The sequence below is a fragment of the Lynx rufus genome, unplaced genomic scaffold (genome assembly GCF_022079265.1).
Source record: "Lynx rufus isolate CCGP_SWC_20201006 ecotype Redwood Valley unplaced genomic scaffold, mLynRuf1.p SCAF_2, whole genome shotgun sequence".
Classification (NCBI taxonomy): Eukaryota; Metazoa; Chordata; class Mammalia; order Carnivora; family Felidae; genus Lynx; species Lynx rufus.
Genome location: NW_025814834.1, coordinates 117,147,664 through 117,172,762, shown reverse-complemented (window position 1 = coordinate 117,172,762; position 25,099 = coordinate 117,147,664). Strand labels below are relative to the sequence as shown.

The following is a 25,099-nucleotide window of genomic DNA, read 5'->3' as shown; positions in this document are numbered from 1 at the left end:
CCCCTGCTTGTGTTCATTCTCTCAAAAATAAACATTTTTAAATTAAATAAATAAAGAGTACACTTTTATATTGGCCATGCGTGGAAGTGTTGAAATTTCTTATCTGAGGAATATGAATATTCAAGGAATATGAAATATTACAGAAATACTTATTCTAGGAATTATATTATTACTTAAATGTGCATATTTGATATATGTTCATAAATACACCCTTAATTATAGACCTGAAAAACTTCCTCACTATTTGTCAACTTTTTGTGTCTGTATTCTTAATGACCTTTTATTTAATTCAACAGCATCCACGAATCCAAAAGCTGCTCTCAAGTCTAAGATAGTTGCCGAATTTCGAGTAAGTTAAAGAATGCATTTAACATGCCAAAGCTTTATTCACCCGTTTTGTTATAGTTCCCTATATAGTCCAGTAAAATTTATTTTTATTCAATTGTACATCAGTTATATTTTAAACAAGTTTGAACTGTTCTGAAGCAATCTAGATTGGGATTATATTACACAGAGTTTTATATGTTGCCTTAATGGAAAAATTAACCTTCTTCCAGAATATCTATGACCAGCCAGGTGCTATTACCAGCCGAGGCCCCTGACAAGGGGTTCATCCTTTGGTGAAGTGCTACTAAATTAGAACTTGCTTAGAGTTAATATAACACTATGTGTATCTCATTAAAATTTAAGGAAGATATAAATGGACCTTCGTCTTAGCCTTAACTTCGTATGCATCAATTAGCTTTGAATAATCAAGGATAGGATCTTTTAAAGTATATAACTAAAAATACAGTTTTGGTATGAAAATTGGTATTAATATCTCTGATTATGAGGAAGTGCAGAGAGCCTCTTTCCTCTTGGTTTTATTAGGTTTTAGACATGTTTTATGTTAATGGGAATAGAGTAAATGAATGATTTCATAAATGAATATGACTCTGGTCTATGTTCAGTCCCAGGCCCTCATTGAAGAGCTGTTACTGTACAAGCGCTCAGAGGATCAGATAGAGTTGAAGGAAAAACAGCTGTCGACTATGAGGGTGGATGTGTGCAGCACAGAAACTCTCAAGTGTTTAAAAGGTAATACTTACATCTTTTTAAATAGAATACCTCAGATTTTGTTCCCAGGTCTGTAATTTTTCAATGATTAGACTGGCTTCTCCCCTAAAGAGAACCTTAGATTTTGGAGACCAGTTGTGGCACTTCTGGTTTTCCAGGTAGTGATTTCATGCATATGAATTTCATAAGTAAAGTCCTGTCTTTCACATTACATACCTTACGCTTACCCAGTGTTATATTTTAATTGTATCTCAATAAAGCAGGGGAAAAAAGAAATCTAAAAAAAATCATAAAACAATTCTTTCCCTTTCCTTACTTCTGGTGCTTTCTTGCTGTGTTAGGTTATATACAGACAAATGTATTTCACATGTGTGATAATGTGGCTTGGGTATGTTCTTTATTTTTTATTTTTTAAAGTTTATCTATTGCAGAGAGCGAGCATGAGCTGGGGAGAGGGACAGAGGGAAGGAGGGAGAGAATCTTCTTAATTTTTCTTTTTTAACGTTTATTCATTTTTCGATAGAGACATAGCATGAGTGGGGGAAGGGCAGAGAGAGAGGAAGACACAGAATCCGAAGCAGGCTCCAGGCTCTGAACGGACCTCACAGAGTCCGACGAGGGGCTTGAACTCACGGACCGTTAGATCATGACCTGAGCTGAAGTCGAACACTTAACCGACTGAGCCACCCAGGCACCCCAGGGAGGGAGAGAATTTTGAGCAGGCTTCACGTTCAGCACAGAGCCCAACACGGGATTTGATACTACAACCTTGGGATCATGACCTGAGCCAAACTCAAGAGTCAGATGCTCAGTTGACTGAGCCACCCAGGTACCCCTGGGTATGTTCTTTAGTAAGGTCAGTGTAGTGCCCCATAACATCTAGTTAGTTGGTCTCTTTTCCTTGGGTTGTAAATTATAAATAATAAATTAATAATGTACTAGAGGATTGCGTGGGTGTCTCAGTCAGTTAAGTGTCTGAGTTTGGTTCAGGTCATTATCTCATGGTTCATGAGTTCAAACCCCCACATCAGGCTCTGAGCTGACAGCACAGAGCCTGCTTGGGATTTTCTCTTTCTCCCTCTCTCTCTGCCCCTTCCCAACTCACACTTTCTCTCTCTCTCAAAATAAACAAACTTAAAAAAAAAAGTGTTAGAATGTAAATCTCGTGAAGGTAGAAATTATCCTTATTTGTTCATGCAGTATCCTAGTACCTAGAGTAATGCCTGCTACATGATAGGCATTTGATAAATATTTTTGAAATCATGAGTAAATGGCTGCCAGCTATTCATTTTGGCACCTGTTTTGTTCTTGAACCATACTTTAAAAACCTTTTTTTTTTTTTTTTTAACATTTATTTAGTTTTGAGAGACAGAGCACAAGTGGGGGAGGGGCGGAGGGAGCGGGAGACACAGAATCCGAAGCAGGCTCCAGGCTCTGAGCTGTCAGCACAGAGCCTGACATGGGGCTTGAACTCACTAACTAACCATGAGATTGTGATGTGAGCTGAAGGTGGACGCTTAACTGAGCCACACAGGCACCCGTTTGCACCATACTTTAAATCTAACAGTCGTTACCTAATTTAATACAACAACCCAGAAGCATACTAAAAACTTCCATTTTGTACATGAGAAATCTGAGGCTTCAGGTTATAACTGAACACTGATTATAACTTGCACAAGTTATACAGCTGATAAAAAGCAAAGTCAAAATTTGTACCCACATCTGAAGCCATGTTCTGGTAGTCACTGGGAAAGATGGGGATAGTTAGGAGAGTAAGTAACATTTTGTACTATCACTATTATTGAAAAAACAATTCGTGATTTGTACTCTGCTGATAACAAATTATCAGGGATCTTCAGGTAGGAAGGAAGAATTTTTACTGTGATGTATCTTCATCTTCAGTCTTCATCTTTACTTTTCTGAACCTCCATTTTCTCACATTTCATAGTGAATCTAAGTGAAGAACAGAATCGAGCCTCATCCTGATACTCCTAATTAGCAGCTCAGCATCCAATTTTTGAAGAAAAACAGTCAACACACTTTCTTTTAGCTGAACTTTCTTTTTTTCACCTTAATTACAGGAGCCTTCATGATACACTCTTGGCTGCACTCTAGCAGGTTCACATGAATTGTTTTAATAATATGTTTTGTGGGTTTTGTGATTTGGAGAAGCTCCTTTAAGGTGAAACTGAGACTAAGAATATTGCATACTAACACATCAAGAAGAGGTTCACAAGTTATGTAAAGAGGGATTTTCTTCAAAAGATTAAATTTTTTTACGTTTTCTGTTTTATCCTGTAATGAATACTTCCTCTGTTATTTTAGATAAGACAGGGGGAAAGAAGTTCTCCAAAGAATTTGAAGAGGCAAGTTCCAAGCTCGAGGAATTTGTGAATGGTCTAGATAAGCAGGTGAAAAATGGGCCCTCACTAACAGAAGCACTGGAAAATGCTGGAATTTTCTATGAAGCACAGTACAAAGAAGTAAAAGTGGTGGCCAATGTAAGTAATAATTAAAGCTAACATGTATCAATTGCTTACTATAAATCAGCGACTGTTAACTATAAGGGTTCTCTAACTCCAGGGGTAAACATTATTTCCTCCAGTTCACGAATGAAGAAGTTACTTTTAAAGAAGAAGAGTGACCCTTGTACAAAGTGATAGAGCCAGCAAGTGGAAGCGTCTAAATTAAGACCTGGTTCTTTGTGACACTAAAGTTCACAGATACCCTGACTGTTGAGCTTTGCTATGAAGCCTTATGTTTTAGCATTTCAAAGGGCATGTGCCAAGCTACTGTTTCAGGATATAGAATTGGGCAGAAGTATATACACTTTCTTGTTTCACCACAAAACTGGATGGAGACATTCTGTTACTAGTGACCTCTGAAAGAACCTATCTGTTTTATACTTATTTTTTTTTAAATAGTTTTAATTGATATATATGGTTATAAAAGCATACAGTACAGTAGATCCCACCAGTCCCACTTACTAGAAGCAATCCCTTTTATCTCATTAGCTAATATTCTTTCACATTTACCTTCATATTTCTGAATAATATGCCTATATTGTTCTTTCTTGAGTTATCCTATTTAAGAAATATCTGTTAACTTCTTGGTATGACAAATGAGGCTTTCACTTATATGCCCCTTCCTCCTTCTCCCAACATTATAGAACCCTTATATTTAATTTTTTATTTTTTATTTATTTTTATTTTTTAATTTACATCCCAGTTAGCATAGAGTACAATAATGATTTCAGGAGTAGATTCCAGTGATTCATCCCCTATGTGTAACACCCAGTGCTCATCCCAACAAATGTCTTCCTTAATGCCCCTTACCCATTTAGCCCATCCACCCATCCACAACCCCTCCAGCAACCCTGTTCTCCATATTTATGAGTCTCTTATGTTTTGTCCCCCTCCCTTGTTGATATAATTTTTGCTTCCCTTCCCTTATGTTCATCTGTTTTGAATCTTAAATTCCACATACGAGTGGAGTCATATGATATTTGTCTTTCTCTGACTGACTGATTTCGCTTAGCATCATATCCTCTAGTTCCATCCTTGTAGTTGGCAATGGCAAGATTTCATTCTTTGTGATTGCCGAGTATGGGGCTCCTGGATGGCTCAGTCAGTTGAGTGTCCGACTTCGGCTCAGGTCATGATCTCACAGCTCGTGAGTTCGAGCCCCTCGTCAGGCTCTGAGCTGTCAGCACAGAGCCTGGAGCCTGCTTCAGATTCTGTGTCTCCCTCTCTCTCTGCCCCTAACCCACTCACTTCCGTCTCTGTCTCTCTCAAAAATAAATACACATTTAAAAAAAAATTTTTTTTTAGAAAGATTTCATTCTTTATGATTGCCGAGTTAATACTCCATTGTATATATATACCACATCTTCTTTATCCATTCATCCATTGATGGACATTTGGGCTCTTTCCACACTTGGGCTATTGTCCATAGCGCTGCTGTAAACATTGGGGTGCATGTGCCCCTTCAAAACAGCACACCTGTATCTCTTGGATAAATACATAGTAGTGCAATTGCTGGGTCATAGGGTAGTTCTGTTTTTAATTTTTTGAGAAACCTCCATACTGTTTTCCAGAGTGGCTGCACCAGTTTGCATTCCCACCAGCAGTGCAAAAGAGATCCTCTTTCTCTGCATCCTCGCCAACATCTGTTGTTGCCTGAGTGGTTGATTTTAGTATAGAACTCTTTTAAATCTGTTGATTACCTTCATAAATGGTAGTACTATATTTAATGTTTTTGACCACTAACTCTAGAGTCTCCACTTTGAAAATGCGGTAATTATTCCCTCTCCTTTCCCATTAGTTTTCATCCTTGCCTTCAGTTTTCCAACTTCGGTGAACTTTAGTTTTACACTGTCAACATTGGTAATATTTACATTTCACTCTGTAATCATAATTGTTACTTCCTTGCTCTAAGGGCTGAAAATTAATACAAACAAAGCTTAACAGTACAACTGTGTAAACGTTGTTCACCGTTAAGGTCTTGTGGTAGCTATGGTTATATTAGAGATTTTTAATTTTTTCCTAGGATTTTTTTTTTTGCATTGTTTGCCTTCTCATAGCCTTTTTTTCTGTCTTTTTCTAAATTCTCTATCTCATCAAATATTCTCAATTCACATTTTCCTCCAGAAACTTCCCTACCTGAACTTCTGTTCTCCTGCTCCAGTTTTAAGTGGCTAGATGTCATGCTAGGACTACTCTCTAACTGATACTCTTATATTTTAGCAGTTTATATTATAGATTTATAATATATAGATTATATATTTAGCACTTTATTTTACAGATTCCATGTCTTTTTTTTTTTTTAATGTTTATTTTTGAGAGAGAGAGTGCGAGCAGGGGAGGGACAGAGACAGAGGGAGACACAGAATCTGAAGCAGGCTCCAGGCTCCCAGCTGTCAGCACAGAGCCTGACGCAGGGCTTGAACTCACGAACTGTGAGATCATGAACTGTGAGATCATCACCTGAGCCGAAGTCAGGCCAACTAAGCCACCCAAGTGTCCCTCCATATCTTTCTTTTTGGTTTTCTGTCCTGTTTTGGTGGAGCACACTCTCAGTTCATTTCCCTAAAAGGAGGCTTGTGAGAGAGAAATTTTTCTGAGTCCTTAGATCTCAAAATGCCTTTATTCTGTTTTCACATTATTAGTTTGGGTGGTATGAAGTCTTTGCAAGACCCTTTGTAGGGGACTATTTTTTCCTGTCTGGAAGCTTTCAGGGACTCTATCCATAGTGTCCTGAAACATTTACAATGATTTTTATATATATGAGGTTTTGTTTTTCATTCATTATGGGTTGTTTGAAGGGTTCTTTTAGTCTAAAGATGGGTGTTCTTCATTTGTGGGATTTCTTTCTCTTCTATGTTCTCATGTTTTCTCAACCTTGATCTTTTTGTTCTGCTTTCTGGAAGATCTTAAGGTGTTTCCTCTCTAGCTATCTTGGACTTTCTCTTTTATGATCTTAGCTTTTATCAAAAATCGGATAATATCTCTGTCCACTTATATTTAAGAATGAGGTATTAAAGGGGCTCCTGGGTGGCTCAGTTGGTTAAGCATCCGACTCTTGGTTTCAGCTCAGGTCATGATCTCACAGTTCGTGAGATCGAGCCCCTCATTGGGCTTTATGCTGACAGTGCAGAGCCTGCTTGAGATCTTCTTTCTCCTTCTTTCTACCCCTCCCCTGCTCATGCTCTCTCTCTCTTCTCAAAATAAGTAAGTGAACTTAAAAAAAAAAAATGAGGTATGAAAAAATTGAGAGGCTTTCTCTACATAGATAAGGATTATTTACTCATGGGTTTAACTAGTAAAGTCTGAAGGTGAAGAGTTGACTGTTACTTGGGGCAAGAGTTGCCCTAAGTGTCAGAAGGTTGGAATTTTTTTGCCAGGAAATTGTCATTCTTTAGAGAGGTCACAGTTTTTGCCCAAGGCCTAGTGCCTTGGCTACTGACTATGGAGATTGCGAGGGAGGTAGTACTGAGGCTCTGGGGGGTCACACTCTTAATTAATTATCCTGATTTCAACCCCACTACTCACTCTACCCTTCTGTACTCATCATTTCCTACATAAAAGCTGCTCGGGGATTCTGCAAGTCAGATCAGCTCCTTTCCCCCTCTGCGTACTCCTGACCTCATTTTTCTCTCCCCCTGAGTCGTCACTTCTTTCTTACTCTTCTATTCTCTTTCTGTCTTCTAAAAATTTGTAGAAATGTTTTCCCAGGTATCTAATTATTGGTTTATACCTTTGTATTAAAAAAATTTTTTTTTAATCTTTATTTATTTATTTATTTATTTATTTATTTATTTATTTATTTTTAATTTTTTTTTCAACGTTTTTATTTATTTTTGGGACAGAGACAGAGCACGAACGGGGGAGGGGCAGAGAGAGAGGGAGACACAGAATCGGAAACAGGCTCCAGGCTCCGAGCCATCAGCCCAGAGCCTGACGCGGGGCTCGAACTCACAGACCGTGAGATCGTGACCTGGCTGAAGTCGGACGCTTAACCGACTGCGCCACCCAGGCGCCCCATAATCTTTATTTATTTTTGAGAGAGAGAGAGACAGAATGTGAGCAGGAGAGGGGCAGAGAGAGCAGAGAGGGAGACACAGAATCCGAAGCAGGCTCCAGGCTCTGAGCTGTCAGTACAGAGCCCGACGCGGGGCTCAAACTCATGAAACGCAAGATCATGGCCTGAGCTGAAGTCGGACACTCAACCGACTGAGCCACCCAGGCGCCCCCCCCCAAAAATAAAACAGTGTACAGTTAGGTCTTGTTTTTGTTTTATTGTTGTTTTCAATCCAATCTAATAATCTTTGTCTCTTAATTGGAGTGTTTATTGCATTTATTGATATGCTTGAATTTAAGTCTACCATCTTGATACTTTCTTTTTGTGTTGTCTGTCCTTTGTTTCCTTGTTACACCTTTTTTTTTTACTCAAAAAAATTAAAAAGGTTTTTTTTTAATATTTATTTTTGAGAGAGAGAATGTGAACAGGGGAGGGGCAGACAGAGAGGGAGACACAGAATCTGAAGCAGGCCCTAGGCTCTGAGCTATCAGCATAGAGCCAGATGCGGGGTCGAGCCATGAGATCATGACCTGAGCCGCAGTTGGACACTTAACCAACTGAGCCACCCAGGCACCCCTACTCAGAGATTTTTAAGGTTAAGTTTATCTCTTTTACTTTCTCTCTTTTCTTTATTTTTCTCTCCCTCCTTCCCTCTCTCCTCCCTATCTTCCTCTCACTCTCTCAGTGTTTGCTCTAGGGATTCAATATACGTTCCTAACATTTCCTTAAACTTAATTATCTTAATTTAACATTAGCTTATTATTATATCTTAAATTAATATCCTATTGTTTCATATTTAATGTAAGACCCTTAAAATAGTAGGATTCCCTTCCCCCCAGGCCTTTGTGCTGTTATCTATTTTACTTACATATATTTTATATAGTTTATACTTTTTTTTTTTAATGTTTATTTATTTAAAAAAAAATTTTTTTTTTCAACGTTTATTTATTTTTGGGACAGAGAGAGACAGAGCATGAACGGGGGAGGGGCAGAGAGAGAGGGAGACACAGAATCGGAAACAGGCTCCAGGCTCTGAGCCATCAGCCCAGAGCCTGACGCGGGGCTCGAACTCCCGGACCGCGAGATCGTGACCTGGCTGAAGTCGGACGCTTAACCGACTGCGCCACCCAGGCGCCCCTAATGTTTATTTTTTAAGAGAGAGACAGCATGAGTAGTGGAAGAGGGTCAGAGAGAGGGAGGCACAGAATCCGACACAGGCTCCAGGCTCTGAGCAGTCAGCACAGCTCAGATGGCCATTTTCTCCCAATATCTCTTCACATGGTCTTTTCTGAGTGTGTGTCTGTGTCCAGATTTCCTCTTTCTATAAGGATTGGGGCCCATGCTAATGACCTCATTTTAATTTAATTACCTCTGTAAAGACTTTAACATAATGTCACATGTGGAGGTGTATAGGGTTAGGACTTCAACATATGATTCTGGAGGGTCACACCCCCATAGCAAACTGCTTGATGTTTTTCACAGACTTTGGGAAATTCTAGACTGTTATCTGCTCAAGTATTGTTTCTATTCTGTTCTCTCTCCTCTCCTTCTGGAGCTCTATTAACATGTATATTAGATCTCATCACTGAGCTTTTTTATGTTCCTTTCTGTGTTCCAAGTGTTTTTTTATGTTCCTTTTTGTATTTTCTTTTTTTTTTTTTTTTTTCAACGTTTATTTATTTTTGGGACAGAGAGAGACAGAGCATGAACAGGGGAGGGGCAGAGAGAGAGGCAGACACAGAATCGGAAACAGGCTCCAGGCTCTGAGCCATCAGCCCAGAGCCCGACGCGGGGCTCGAACTCACAGACCGCGAGATCGTGACCTGGCTGAAGTCGGACGCTTAACCGACTGCGCCACCCAGGCGCCCCCCTTTTTGTATTTTCCATCCTTTTTCTCTTTAGTGCTTCCTTTTAGATATTTTCTATTAACCAGTCTTCTAATTCATTAATTCTCTTCTGTTGAATCTTATCTGTTGTTAAACCCACCTATTAGTTTTATTTAGTTGACTTGTTCACTTCTAGAATCACCATTTGATTTTTTTTTTTCCTCCCATTATCACCCTCCCCCCCCCATTTCTTTTTAGAGAGAATTTGATTTTCTGATAAAATTCTGCTGATCTTTTTTCTTCATCTTTATCTTTCAGTTTTTCATTCTGTTTAAAATTTTGAAACATTCTCATACTTGTAAACATCTTAAGTACATTATGAAGACATTTTTTTTCGAGAATCATTTGAAACTAAGTTGGTGACGTCCCATCACCCCCAAATATTTTCATTTGTGTTTTCCTGCCAGACAATTATATTCTCCTTTATAAATGTAAAGTATAGCCATTTAATCAGGAAGTTGATACATTGACATACCATTATTATATAATACTTAAACCCTATTCAGATCACCAGTTTTTATGGCAAAAGATCCTGTCCAGAATAATATTGCATTTATTGCATTTTTATTTTCCTTTGATCTAAAACAATTCCTCTCTCTTTTCCTTGGTTTTCATGTTCTAAATATGTTTGAAGATTATAAGTCAAAATATTTTGTACAGTGTACCCCAGTTGAGATTGATTAACTTTTAATTTACATCCAAGTTAATTAGCATAGAGTGCAATAATGATTTCAGGAGTAGAATCCAGTGATTCATCCCCTATGTGTAACACCCAGTCCTTATCCCAACAAGTGTCTTCCTCAATGCCCCTTAACCATTTAGCCCATCCCCCTACCCACAACCCCTCCAGCAACCCTCAGTTTGTTCTCTGTATTTAAGAGTCTTATGTTTTGTCCCCCTCCTTGTTTTTATATTATTTTTGCTTCCCTTCCCTTATGTTCATCTGTTTTGAATCTTAAATTCCACATATGAGTGAAGTCATATGATATTTGTCTTTCTCTAATTTCACTTAGCATGGAACCTACAGTTCCATCCACGTAGTTGCACATGGCAAGATTTCATTCTTTTTGATTGCTGAGTAATACTCCATTGTATATATATATACCACATCTTCTTTATCCATTCATCCATTGATAGACATTTGGGCTCTTTCCACACTTGGGCTGTTGTCGATAGTGCTGCTATAAACATTGGGGTGCATGTGCCCCTTCAAAATAGGACACCTGTATCCTTTGGATAAATACCTAGTAGTACAATTGCTGGGTCGTAGAGTAATTCTATTTTTACCTTTTTGAGGAACCTCCATACTGTTTTCCAGAGTGGCTGCACCAGTTTGCATTCCCACCAGCAGTGCAAAAGAGATCCTCTTTCTCTGCATCCTCACCAACATCTGTTGTTGCCTGAGTTGTTCATGTTAGTCATTCTGACACGTGTGAGGTGGTATCTCATTGTCATTTTAATGTGTATTTCCCTGATAATGAGTGATGTTGAACATATTTTCATATGTCTGTTAGCCAAATGGATGTCTTCTTTGGAGAAGTGTCTATTCAGTGTCTTTTGCCCATTTTCTTCACTGGATTATTTGTTCTTTGGGTGTTGAGTTTGATAAGTTCTATATAGATTTTGGATACTAACCCTTTATCTGATATGTCATTTGCAAATACCTTCTCCCATTCCATCAGTTGCCTTTTAGTCTCGCTGATTGTTTTCGCTGTGCAGATGCTTTTATTTTGATGAGGTCCCAATAGTTCATTTTTCCCCGTTGGGATTTATGTGATTTTTTTGTGTGTGATCAGATTTATGTTACTCATCTTTAATAGGAATATCACATAATTGATTGTATTCTTCTCATCACACAAGTTTGATGTCTTGCACTACCTGTTATATTTCTTTTGATATCTTGTTAATGTAGTGTCTTCCAGGCTTGTCCATTGAAAAGTTTTCACTTGGTAATTGCTATGGATCGAATTGTGTACTCCAAAAAGATGTTGAAGCCTTAATTCCTAGTATACATGAATGTGACCTTACTTAGAAGTAGGGTCTTTAGGGGCGCCTGGGTGGCGCAGTCGGTTAAGCGTCCGACTTCAGCCAGGTCACGATCTCGTGGTCCGGGAGTTCGAGCCCCGCGTCAGGCTCTGGGCTGATGGCTCAGAGCCTGGAGCCTGTTTCCGATTCTGTCTCCCTCTCTCTCTGCCCCTCGCCCGTTCATGCTCTGTCTCTCTCTGTCCCAAAAATAAATAAACGTTGAAAAAAAAAGTTTAAAAAAAAAAAAAAAAGAAGTAGGGTCTTTAGGGGCGTCTGAGTAGCTCAGTCGGTTGAGCATCCGACTTTGGCTCAGGTCATGATCTCGCCTTCTGTAAGTTCGAGCCCCACGTCGGGCTCTGTGCTGACAGCTCAGAGCCTGGAGCCTGCTTCAGATTCTGTGTCTCCTTCTCTTTCTGCCCCTCCCCTGCTTGCACTCTGTCTTCCTCTCTCTCAAAAATAAATAAACATTGAAAAAAATTTAAAAAAAGAAAGAAAGAAATAGGGTCTTTGCAGATGTAACCAAATTAAGTTGAGGTCATGGGCCTTAATGCAATATAACTTGCGTCCTTATAAGAAGGAAATTTGGATACAGACAACACACAGAGAACATCATATGACAACCAAAACAGATAACTGTAGTGATGCAGCTGCAAGCCAAGGGGCATCAAGGGTGGATGGCTACCACCAGAAGCAAGGAAAAGGTAAGGAAGGATTCTGGCCAGTCTCGAAGGAAGGATAGCCCTGCTGACAGCTTGATTTTGGACTTCTACCCACCAGGAGACAATAAATTTCTGTTGTTTTAAGCCATCTAATTTGTGGTACTTTATTACCACAACCCTGGGAAAGTAATAATTAGTGTTTTATGGGGAGGTATTTTGAAACTATGTAATAAATATCTTATTCATCATTAAACCTTCAATTTATTCATGTATTTAGTCATTATGGACTATTAGACTCTTATTTATTCAATGTTTTAATTCATTACTACCAATAATTATTGTGATGTTCAAATTGAACCAGATTTGGCCAGTGGGAGCTCCTTTCAGGCTGCTTTCTGTGTTCTTTTACATGTCCCTATCATTTTTTTGAGCATTTCATTACTTTTGGAATGAGGTGTTCCACCCTACCTTGCATTTTCTGCCAGGCCCTGGAATCAGACATTTACCAAGGAGCCTGCATTCCTTTTCATGAAAAACTATTTAGAAACCAAGATCTGAGTACTAGGTGTACTCATTGATGTTGGGATATCACAGCTTCCAGACCATTTCCTACAGAGGTGGGAAATCAATGTTTGTATGTAATTTCTGTATCTGCCTATATATTGGAAACCATGAGTTCACATTTTTCTCTCCAATCCCAATCCAACACCACAGGATTCATTCTAGTGTTCTCCCTTTCCCCATTTGTAATTGCTTTTTCTTTTTCTTTCTTTCTGTTTTTTTTTTTTTCATGTTTATTTATTTTTGAGAGACAGAGTGGGAGCATGGGAGGGGGAGAGAGAGGGGCAGACACAAAATCTGAAACAGGCTCCAGGCTCTGAGCTGTCAGCACAGACCCAAACATGGGGCTCATGCTCACAAGCCATGAGATCATGACCTGAGCTGAAGTCGGATGCTTAATTGACTGAGCCACCGAGGTGCCCCTATAATTGTTTTTTCTAACAATACAAAACCTTATCCCCCTTATTTTCAACATAATCACTCACTTGATCCATCCCTGTGTGTAGCCAGACTTCCAGCACATCTATCCCTCCTCATCTACCTCTTTGAGCCCAAAGCCCAAAGCTTTCTCTGTGTCTTGGCTAGGCCTCAGCATCCCAAGCAGTGCCTTCCTGCCATGCACACGTACTCCTCTCCCATTTTGCCTCCGTTATCTTACTTTAGGCTACCCAGTCTCTCTCTTTAGCTACAGCTAACAGATTTTGGACTAAAGTGTTCAAGATGGGATTTATCTCTATTTTCTCAAACATGTGAAACAACTATTTGGTTTTGGTCAGATAATTCCAATATTGGCTTCACCTGTTATGAGTCTGTTTCTAGTGTCTTTTTTCTTTTAGGTCATTTAGTCCTATGTCTTGGCATGCTGGCTAATTTTGTGTTGAGTGCTAACATTGTATGTGAAAGTATTTATAGTCTCTAGATGACTTTTCTTTCTCCGGAGAGGATAAACCCTGTCCTTCACTAGGTGGGTATTGTGAGAACTGATTGTATTAATCCAGTCTGAAACTGAACTGACTTGGGCTGAATTGCAGTTTGAGCACAACTTTGTCATCTTCTGGTTCTTCCCAGCTTCTAGGACATAGAGTTTCCCCACTGAGAGGCGGACGTTATCACTAGGGCCCCTCCTCCGTTGCAGGATTTGAACTCTAATCCTTGTCTCCTCACCACAAGGAGGTGGTGTTAAACTACTCTTTTCAAAGTTTTCTGTTTGGCTTCTTAATTCCCTCTTCTTCAGAATTTAGCAAATATCTTAATGGGGAAAAAACAGCATATTGTTGAGCCATTTCTGTCCCTTCTCTTTCACCAGAATCTTGGCCTTTCAAGTCTCTAATTTTTAGGTGTACAAATCAACAAGACTGTTAAAAGTTCTGCTTTTTTTCTTCATATTTAATAGTGGCCCTCTGCCTTGTCCTTTCGCCTGAGTTCTCAAATTCTTGCCTGGTTCGCCAAAATCAGCGGAACCCTGAAAGAAAAGGCAGCTGCAGAACGCCAGCTTGACTTTTCTCACAGATTCATGCTATGGGGTTTGTCACTTAAGGTTTGGTGTTCTCAGCACTCTCCAGCACACTGAAATGTGTGTGTGCTCATGCATGTGTCTGTCTGGCTGTCCTAGTTGTTCTTGGTGGGAGCGCTGCTCCACTGCAGGCTTCTCAGGTATATCCAGAAGCAAAAGCTCAACTCTAGCACATTCTTTTCTGTTCCATTTCTTTTTTTTTTTTTTTTTTTTAAAGGGGGCGCCTGGGTGGCTCAATTGATCAGGTGCCCGACTGCAGCTCGAGTCATGATCTCATAGTTTGTGAGTTCGAGCCCTGCACTGCATCAGGTTCTATGTTAACAGCTCAGAGCCTGGAGCCTGCTTCGGATTCTGTGTCTCCCTCTCCCTCTGCTCCTCCCCCTTCACACTCTGTCTCTCTCTCAAAAATAAATCAACGTTAAAAAATTTTTTTAAAATAATGCTCCTTGGGGCACCTGGGTGGCTCAGCTAAACGTCTGACTCTTGATCTCAGTTCAGGTCATGATCTCATGGTTTGTGAGGCCCGTCTGCACCTTGGGCTCCACACTGGGTGTGAAGCCTGCTTAGGATTCTCTCCCTGTTCCTCTGCCCCTCCCTTGCTTGCACACAGGCACATGCACATGGTTGCGTTCTCTCTCTCTCTCTCAAAGAAATAATGTTTCTTGTTCAATCTACCAAAGTGATCTCACAATCTAATGGTCCAAGAGTCTTAACAAAAGAAAAAGACAGACAATTTTAGGGTATTGGTATTAAGATAATTAGAGCAATAGAATTTAAGCCAGGTGATAAAGGTTAACATCAACAATGGCACATCATATTGATTATATGTACCCTTGATATGACATGGTGATAATAGTGCTTTACCTCTGTGGTCTTCCTCCCAAAAACCTATAATCCCGGTCTAATCAGAAGGAAAACATCAGGCAAATCTTATTTGAGGGACAGTCTACAAAATACCTGACCAATACTCCTCAAAACCGTCAAGGTCATCAAAAACAAGGAAAATCTAACAAACTTACAGAAAAGCCTAAGAAGACATGACTGCTAAATGTACTGTAGTATCCTGCATGGATCTTGGAACAGGAAAAGGATATTAGATAAACACTGAGGAGGGGCGCCTGGGTGGCTCAGTCGGTTAAGCATCCAGCTTCAGCTCGGGTCATGATCTCACGATTCGTGAGTTCAAGCCCCATCCTGGGCTCTCATCCTGCTGACAGCTCCTGGCCTAGAGCCTGCTTCAGAGGCTGTCTCTCCCCTCTCTCTGCTCTTCCCCTGTCCCCCCATTCATGCTCTGTCTCTCTCTCAAAAATAAATAAACATTAAAAAAATTATTTAAAAATTGAGGATATCTACAAGTATATGGACTTAAGTTAATAATAATTATCAAAATCAGTTCATTAATTGTGACAAATGTATCATACTAATATTAGAGATTAGTAAAAGGGAAAATTGGGAACTCTCTGTATAATCTTTATAGTAATTTTTTATACCTAAAACTTTTAAAATCAAAAGTTTAGGGGCACCTGGGTGGCTCATTCGGTTAAGTATCTGACTCTTGACTTTGTCTGAGGTCATAATCTCATGGTTCATGATTTTCGAGCCCCACATTGGGCTCTGCGCTGACAGCATGGAGCCTGCTTGGTATTCTTTCTCTTTCTCTCCCCCTTTCGTGCTTACTCTCTATCTCTCTCTCAAAACAAATAAAAATAAACTTAAAAATAATAATAAAATCAAAAGTTTCTTTTTTTCTTTAATTTTTTTAATGTTTATTTATTTTTGTAAGGCAGCTATGCTCACCACTATACCACCAATGCCTTTTAATGTTTATTTTTGAAGGAGAGACAACATGAGGGGGGTGGGGAAGGGCAGAGAGAGGGGGAGACACAGAATTCGAGACAGGGTCCAGGCTCCAGGCTCCAGGCTCTGAGCTGTCAGCACAGAGCCTGACATGGGGCTCGAACTCACAAACTGTGAGATCATGACCTGAACCAAAGTCAGACACATTACCAAGTAAGCCACCCAGGCACCCCTCAAAAGTTTATTTCTTAAAAAAGTCCACACTGTTTGACCTCCCAGGCTGTAGTACTTTATGGATTTGATTTTTGTCTATCTTCTTAGTCATTACTGTGTCTCCAGTACCTAGAAGATTGGCCAGCACATTTAAACTCTCAATAAATATTGGTTTGGTAAAATGGATAGAAAAGAGCAAGGGAAGATTAAGTACAGATAGCCTCAAAGTTTCTAGCTTGGGCAACTATATGGATGATAATATTCATTTAAGGAAAAAAGCAGAGACTGGAAACTACTCCAGGATTGACAGATTTTATTTTTTATTTTGTTTTTCAATGTTTATTTATTTTTGAGAGAGTGTATTCGCATGAGTAGGGGAAAGGTAAAGAGAAGGGGGTACAGAAGATCCCAAGCAGGCTCTGTGCTGACAGCAGAGAGCCCGATGTGGGGCTCAAACTCCCGAACCGTGAGATCATGACCTGAGAAGTCAAACACTTAACTGACTGAACAACCCAGGTGCCCTGGGTTTTTTTTGTTTGTTTTGTACCAGTGCTATAGTTAATAATAATGAGGAAATCTGGTCAAAGTCAAAATAGTAATATCTTAGTCCTTTTCTCAGAGGAGTAACTCTTCTTTTTCTCTTTTAGGCATACAAAACCTTTGCTAATCGAGTGAACAATTTAAAGAAGAAGCTGGATCAGTTGAAGTCAACCCTTCCTGATCCTGAAGAATCACCAGTCCCTTCCCCAAGCATGGATGCTCCTTCTCCAACTGGTTCCGAGTCTCCTTTTCAGGGAATGGGAGGTGAGGAATCCCAGTCACCAGCCATGGAGAGTGAGAAGTCTGCCACACCTGAGCCTGTGACAGATAATCGTGATGTGGAAGACATGGAACTCTCAGATGTGGAAGATGATGGGTCAAAAATCATTGGTATGTCCTTTATGTAATTAAAGGGCACCTTGTTCCTTACGTATTTTCTTTTCCCACCAACGAATCTATCACAAGCTGGTATTAAGAGCAGCAAGATTAGGGGCGCCTGGGTGGCTCAGTCGGTTGAGCGGCCAACTTCGGCTCAGGTCATGATCTTGTAGTTCGTGAGTTCTAGCCCTGCATCAGGCTCTGTGCTGACAGCTCAGAGCCTGGAGTCTGCTTTGGATTCTGTGTCTCTCTCTCTCTGCCCCTCCCCTACTTGCGCGCGCACGCGCTTGTGCGCGCGCTCTCTCTCTCTCTCTCTCTCTCTCTCTCAAAAATAAATAAACATTAGGGCCTCTGGGTGGCTCAGTCGGTTAATCATCAGACTTCAGCTCAGGTCATGATCTCGAGCCCTGTGCTGACAGCTCAGAGCCTGGAGCCTGCTTCTGATTCTGTGTCTCCCTCTCTGTCTCTGCCCCTCCTCCTTTCATGCTCTGTCTCTCAGTAATAAACATTAAAAAAATTTTTTTAAATAAATAAACATTAAAAAAAAAAAAAAGAGCAGCAAGATTAGATTAGAACAGCAGTGTATCATTATCCCGGTTTAGGATTTGGTATGCCACATGGGCTAAGAATCATTGCTCAAGATCTGTTCTGTTCAATATGGTAGCCACTAGCTACTTACTTGTGGCTGTTGAGCATTTGAAATGTGGCTTGTCCAACTTGAGATGTACTCTAATTTAAAGGTACTTACTGGGGAAGGGGGCGCCTGGGTGGCTCAGTCAGTTAACCATCCAACTCTTGGTTTCAACTCAGGTCATGATCTCATGGTTTATGGGTTCAAGCCCTGCATCGGGCTCTCTGCTGTCAGTGTGGAGCCCACTTTGGATTCTCTTCCACCGTAGCTCTCTGCCCTTCCCTGCCCGCCCCACTCAAAAATAAATATCTTTTTTTAAAAAGATACACACTGGATTCTGAAAACTTAGTACCCAAAATGAAAATATCTCAATAATTTTTATATTTATGTTCTTTAATTTTTTTTTTAATGTTTATTTATTTTTGAAACAGAGCATGAACGGGGGAGTGTCAGAGAGAGAGGGAGACACAGAATCCAAAGCAGGCTCCAAGCTCTGAGCTGTCAGCACAGAGCCCAGCGCGGGGCTCAAACTCACGGACCGTGAGATCATGGCCTGAGCCGAAGTCAGACGCTTAACGGACTGAGCCACCCAGGCGCCCCAATAATTTTTATATTTATAACGGAATGAAAATATTTGAGAGATGCTTAGGTAAAATATATAATTAAAGTTAATTTTACTTGTTTCTCCCTTTTTTTTTTTAAGTCTATTTATATTTATTTTGAGAGAGAAAGAATGAATTCCAAGCAGGCTCAGAGCCTATCCTGATGGAGGGCTTGAACTCAGCTGAAAACTGTGAGAACATGACCCGAGCTGAAATCTAAGAGTTGGACGCTTAACCAACTGAGCCACCCCAACACCCCTCTACTTTTTTTTCTAATGTGGCCATTAGAAAAGCTAAACTTACATGTGTGGCTTGAATTACATTTCTGTTGAACAGCACTGTTCTAGAAGGAGGGGCACTTATACTCTTGACCTTCCAAGATTCCAAAGCCATGCCCCTGGCTGGCTCAGTCAGTAGGCGTGTCTGTTGATCTTGGAGTGGTGAGTTCGAGCTCCACACCAAGTGAGGAGATTACTTTAAAAAAAAAAAAAAAAAAAAGTCTCCCAGTCTTTCCAGTACCTAGCTGGCTCAGTCAGAAGAGCATGTGACTCTTGATCTTGGGGTCTGGAGTTCCAGCCCCATGTTGGGTGTAGAGATTACATACATTCTAACTAACATATATATACATGCACACAAACAAAATTAACCTGGATTGGTGCATTGTTTCTCTGACATCCCAAGCTTTATAATCATTCTTGTTAGGCAGTTGGAGTTTTGTTGGATTTAATGCATAAGTTTCTATGTCTTAGAAAGCTCTCAGGTTAATGGAAAAGAAAAGACAGGGTAATTTATGACTATAAATATTGTAACTAAAAGAACACATGTGTGCCAAATAACATGATCCCAGAAATGTACAAATTTAATACACAAATACTAAGAAAATGTAAATAAGTCTTTAAAAAGATAAAAAATGAATTTGGGAAATTTATTTTAAGCAGGTGTTGAAGGAGAGAAGCAACATAAAGAGTATGGCTTATGTAAAAATGATGAAGTGAGTGAATGATTTTTCTCTAAAGCATTGTGCTTTATATCCCCAAATCCAGATATATTAGGACACATTTCATACTGGAAGTCAAGTCTGGAAAGCAGTAATGCAGTCTCACCTCTTTTCTTTAAACAGTAGAGGACAGGAAGGAAAAACCTGCGGAGAAGTCCGCTGCTTCCACTTCTGTACCCACAAAGCCAACAGAAAGTATCTCCAAGGCTTCTTCGTGTACCCCAGTGCCTGTGACCATGACAGCAACGCCCCCTCTTCCAAAGCCTGTGAATACTTCTCTTCTGTCCCCTTCTCCAGCACTGGCTTTGCCAAACCTGGCTAATGTGGATCTGGCAAAGATCAGTTCCATCCTTAGTAGCCTGACATCAGTCATGAAAAATACTGGTAAGTAAGCCCCATAAAGAAGATAAAAGGCTTATTTTCATCTTTCTAATTGAACCATCATCAGTCTGGGTTTTTTGTTGCTTTTTTCCCTTAAATTAACAGTGATTTTTTTAAGTCGAAAAACGAATACATGGTCATTATAGAAAAATAAAATAAGGGAATAAAATAAATAACCTGCAACCCTACTACCCTGAAAGACACTAGTTGTGTCTAACTTTACCAGTGTGTGTGTGTGTGTGTCTGTGAATGTTTTGGTAGATTAAATATTTGTAATAATTTTTCTTTCAATAATTGAAGCATATTGTATATGAACTTATCTAAGCCTTTATTACTAGACATCTGATATTTTTGTAATTTTTCACTGTTTTAAAGAATACTATAATGAACCACCTTGATGCTAAAATCTATGCACAATCCTTCCTAAATGGTTGATGAGTATATAGGGCTTTTTCTTTCCTTAATGGAAATGTTAATGAAAATACACACAAGTAGAGCACCTTTGTGTACACATCATCTTCAACAGTAGAAACACATGGCCACTCTGGTTTCTGCTGTGCCTTACCCAATCTTGATAATTTTGAAGAAAATCCCAATTACTTAATTTCTTTATAAAAACTTAAATTTATATTTCTCATATAAAGACCAAAAAAACCCATACAGTTTGTTTTTTTTTTAATATAATTTATTGTCAAGTTGGCTAACATACAGTTTTGTACAGTGTGCTCTTGGTTTTGGGGGTAGATTCCCATGATTCATCGCTTACATACAACACCCAGTGCTCATCCCAACAAGTGCCCTCCTCGATGCCCATCACCCATTTTCCCCTCTCCCCCCAGCCAACATACAGGTTTTTAATCTTTTCATGTTATACTAAAATGATCACCAAAAACGTACTATTTTATGTACCAAGCACATGAAAGTTCCCTTTGTTTCTCAGCCTCTCCAGCACTATTTTGTTTTATTTTAATCTTTGTCAAATTCAGTCTTAAAAGTCATTTGTTTTGGGGTGCCTGACTAGCTCAGTCAGTAGAGCATGCAGTTCCTTTTAAGTAATCTTTACATCCAATGTGGGACTCAAACCCACAACCCTGAGATCGAGTCGCACACTCCACCAACTGAATCAAGCCTGGTACCTCAAGCATACAACTCTTGATCTCAGGGTCATGCGTTGAAGCCCTACATTGAGTATAGAGATTACTTAAAAAAAAAAAAAAAAAAGTAACTTGTTTTCATTTACGTTTTTTTGATTAACAATGTGATAAAAACTTTTTCATTTTTATTTTTCTTTATGAAATATCTACCTATTCATATTTTTGTCATTCAAAAATTATTCTTTTTTTTAATTATATACCCTTTTTTTTTCTGAATTAAAAATTAACACAGTGTTTTAAAATATAAAGATGTAGGAGCACCTGGCTGGCTCAGTTGGTGGAGCATGGGACTCTTGATCTCAAGGTCATGTGTTCAAGCCCCATGTTGGGCATGGAACTTGCTTAAAAAAATAAATAAAATATAAAGATGTAAAGGAAGTTGCTTATATGATCTAATTTTAAAGGCCTTTTCAAAAGCATCAAAAGCAAATAATTTATTAATCACATAGAATTATGCAGTGGGTTGAGTTACACAATTGGAATGGCTCTGATCATAATGAGCCAGCAATATTTACTGAGCACCTACAAGATTCTGTGGTGTTGATGCCATTTGGTAGAAAGAAAAGAAGTAGGTTCCCTAAGTCTCTTTTGGCTCTCAAAACTAAAAAATACATCTGAAAGTACTTGTTTACTTTAGGGGTGTTCAAAGTAGACAGGAGCAGATTTTAATCTAATTTTCATATTTTTTCCTTTGTACAAGCCATGATATGCCCTACTTGTGGATCTGTCACAGAAGCATTCCTGTTAAACATACCAAACTGGTTTGAGTGAGTGGAAAGTTATTGTGAATTTAATGGTCATTTTGAACCGCATTTTCTTGAGTTAATCTTTCTGCCACCAGGGGTCAGTCCTGCATCAAGACCTTCTCCAGGAACTCCTACAAGTCCCAGCAACCTCAGCACTGGCCTGAAAACACCTGCACCTGCCCCGACAACATCTCACAATCCTCTGGCAAATATCCTCTCAAAGGTGGAGATCACCCCAGAGAGCATTCTGTCTGCTCTTTCCAAAACCCAGACACAGTCAGCCCCTGCACTGCAAGGTAAACTGACCTGTGCCACAGGGACTTGAATTGTGATTGTTTGTCTCTGGCTTAATCCTGGGTTCCAGTTCTGAAGCATCCAAAGCCATGAAATGTATAATACAGTTAGTTCATTGTCTTATTTATATTTCTTATCTACAAGCTGGCATTTATAGAATTAGAAACTGTCAAAGCTGAAAGAGACAAAATACCATCTGGTCTAATCCCCTCCTTTTCAGGTGAGGAGAATAAGGCTCAGTGAGGTGATGTGACCTGCTTAAGGTTACAAACTTATCTACTCAGTGATGAGTTGAGACTAAAAGCCAGATTGCTTGACTGGATTCTAGTATTCTTTTATCTACACCATGAGCCCTCTAGGGGCTGCATTTATTCCAGCTCTGAGGACCGGTTAGTATATGTTGAGGCTTATATTTTTAATGTTAACCAAAGCTAAAGACAGTAAGAAAGGTCAATCTACCATCAAAAATCTTATGAGAAATGATTTTCTTTTTTTATGTCCTAATTTAGAGGCCTTTATTTGTAGGTATAGCACATCTCTGTACCTGTAATCTCTACCTTATTTGAACCTAGTATACTTTGTTAATTACCTGTTTTGTGTCTAAAACTGCTTTAATATTTTTTCATAAAACATACCTGCTCTCTGTTCTCAAAACCTCCAGATACAAGCACAATCGTTATTTAGCACCTCAGTATAATTATGCAGTGAATTATAAATATCAGAGCAATATCTTCAATACAATGATTTAACTCTGTATCAAAGTTCTCAACCAGGAGCCTCCAGGGGACATTAATAATACTTACAGCTTTTCCTTTCAGTCGATTATGACACCAGCGTCATGTGGACTTTCTCATCAGGCAAAATTTGAACAGAACTAGGTGTTCTGACAGAATGTGTTTTGGGGGACCCCAGAAGACAATCTTTGTGGAGTAACTGGGTGGTTCATCACCTTTCATTTCCTTGTGGAAAATAGAATGCTTGACTTTTAAGAAACTTTATCCAGCAACTTAAATAGATGCATTTTTAAAAGCCTATAGAGATTCTAAGGGATCTCTTAGAACTTTGCTCTAATTGTGTCACCCACAGCCATTATTGACAGATTTTTAACACAAAAGAATGACTTCAATGGGCAAAAAGTCCAATAGAGTATGGCCCGTTAAGATTGAAGAAAGGTGCTGTACCTGGGTGGCTCAGGCAGTTAAGTGTCTGATTCTTGATTTCATCCCAGGTCATGACCTCACGAGTCTGGCTTTGCACTGACAACGTGCTCTCTCTCGCTCTCCTCTCTCACTCTCTCTTAAATAAGTAAACTTTAAAAAAAAAATCAAAGAACAATATTAATATTTAGTGGTAAGGGACTATATCACCTATTATCAGAAATCTGAGTAGTGTCTATCTTAACAAGATGATCTTTTGAAGAAATCCCACAGTATCTGAAAGATATGCTGAAATATCTTAAAAATCATGACGTCATATGTCATGTTCTAGTGCTTGAGGACTTCTGATTTTGGTATGAACAGTGGCTGCTAAGAATTAAATCAAACTGTTAGGAGGGGAAGTTATATAGCCAGAGAACTTTTCGGAAATGAAACATGTTTTTTGTTTGTTTGTTTCAGCAGGATAATTGAAATAATATTTCAGTTATTCAGATATTAGTGAATATTGGATAACATGCACCATTAAATATATAACTTTATGGCAGTTAAAAATGTTCCAAGGATGGGGGCACCTGGGTAGCTCAGTCAGTTAAGTGTCCGACTTTGGTGTAGGTCATGATCTCACGGTTCATGAGTTTGAGCCCTGCATCGGGCTCTGTGCTGACAGCTCAGAGCCTGGAGTTGCTTCAGATTCTGTGTCACCCTCTCTCTGCCCCTCTCCTGCTCACACTCTGTTTCTGTCTCTCAAAAACAAATAAAACATTAAAAAAATTTTTTTGGGGGCGCCTGGGTGGCGCAGTCGGTTAAGCGTCCGACTTCAGCCAGGTCACGATCTCGTGGTCCGTGAGTTCGAGCCCCGTGTCAGGCTCTGGGCTGATGGCTCGGAGCCTGGAGCCTGTTTCCGATTCTGTGTCTCCCTCTCTCTCTGCCCCTCCCCCGTTCATGCTCTGTCTCTCTCTGTCCCAAAAAAAAAAAAAAAACCGTTGAAAAAAAAAAATTTTTTTTTTTAATGTTCCAAGGATGGAGTAATCTCAGAATTCTTCAGAGCTTAAGTCTGTTGGTAAATGTGGATTAAAATTGAAATCTTGAAGAATCATTAAGTAAAGTACCATATAAAGTACTGGTGTCTTTCATCACACCATTATGAAGGAACAGTTTTAGTGTATGACGAAAAGCTACAAATCCGGGTGAAGTATGCCCAAAAGGTTTTCATTTATGACCAGAAATTGGGTAAATTTGCCAACACATGATTGAATTTATAGGACCACCTTTTATCTCTTTGTCAAGTATTTTTCTAAAAAATTTTCTACAGGAGGAGCAGTTTGCTTTGGTGGACTTCAGCCTTTACCCCAAAGAATTCTTTCTCAGAGCTTCTGAGGTTTTGTCTATCAGTGAGTAGGGTTGAATCTCATCAGTGTCAACTTGGGTAGATGAATAATTCTTAAATTTTCCAAGCTATAAGATGATCTAGCTTTGTAAGTCTTTGGGGTGTGTGTTTGCATGTTTACTATTGCTACATTTTACAACCAAAAATGATAGCTAAACCATTGGTTCCCCAAAGTCTAGCAAGAGATGCTTGAAAAAAGTGTCCTGTTCAAACAAATTTCAGCAATGTGCATACGTGATCTCTCTCTTGAGAATAAATAACAGTGTTCGTTAACTTACTAGAAACAATTGCAGAGGCTAGAAAGGAATATCTATTTGCATTTACAGAAACAGTTCCACAGATCAAATGTTAAGAAATACTGGCTTAAAGTGTTATTTTAAGGATAATTTGCCTCCTTTCTCTTCCTGCTTTGTCTTGTTTAAACTATGAATGATTCTGACACTAAAATCTTCCCTTTCCTGTTGCCTTTTATTGTGCTGTGTTAGACTTGTTTGATGACTGTACTAGAAACATTTCAGTAATTTGCTCTCTTTATATTGAGAA

General features: G+C 39.3%; 1 protein-coding gene across 5 annotated transcripts in view; it reads left to right on the top strand.

Moving 5' to 3' along the window:
• Nucleotides 1–25,099, top strand: part of RPRD2 (regulation of nuclear pre-mRNA domain containing 2) — a 101,437-nt gene that overhangs the window by 71,255 nt on the left and 5,083 nt on the right. For all 5 annotated transcript variants that reach the window (XM_047085676.1, XM_047085677.1, XM_047085675.1 and 2 more), the window contains 6 exons: nucleotides 297–349; nucleotides 951–1,077; nucleotides 3,382–3,557; nucleotides 16,937–17,219; nucleotides 19,561–19,821; nucleotides 21,814–22,014. In XM_047085676.1, the coding sequence (XP_046941632.1) occupies nucleotides 297–349; nucleotides 951–1,077; nucleotides 3,382–3,557; nucleotides 16,937–17,219; nucleotides 19,561–19,821; nucleotides 21,814–22,014 (1,101 nt within the window). The remainder of the gene's footprint in view (nucleotides 1–296; nucleotides 350–950; nucleotides 1,078–3,381; nucleotides 3,558–16,936; nucleotides 17,220–19,560; nucleotides 19,822–21,813; nucleotides 22,015–25,099) is intronic.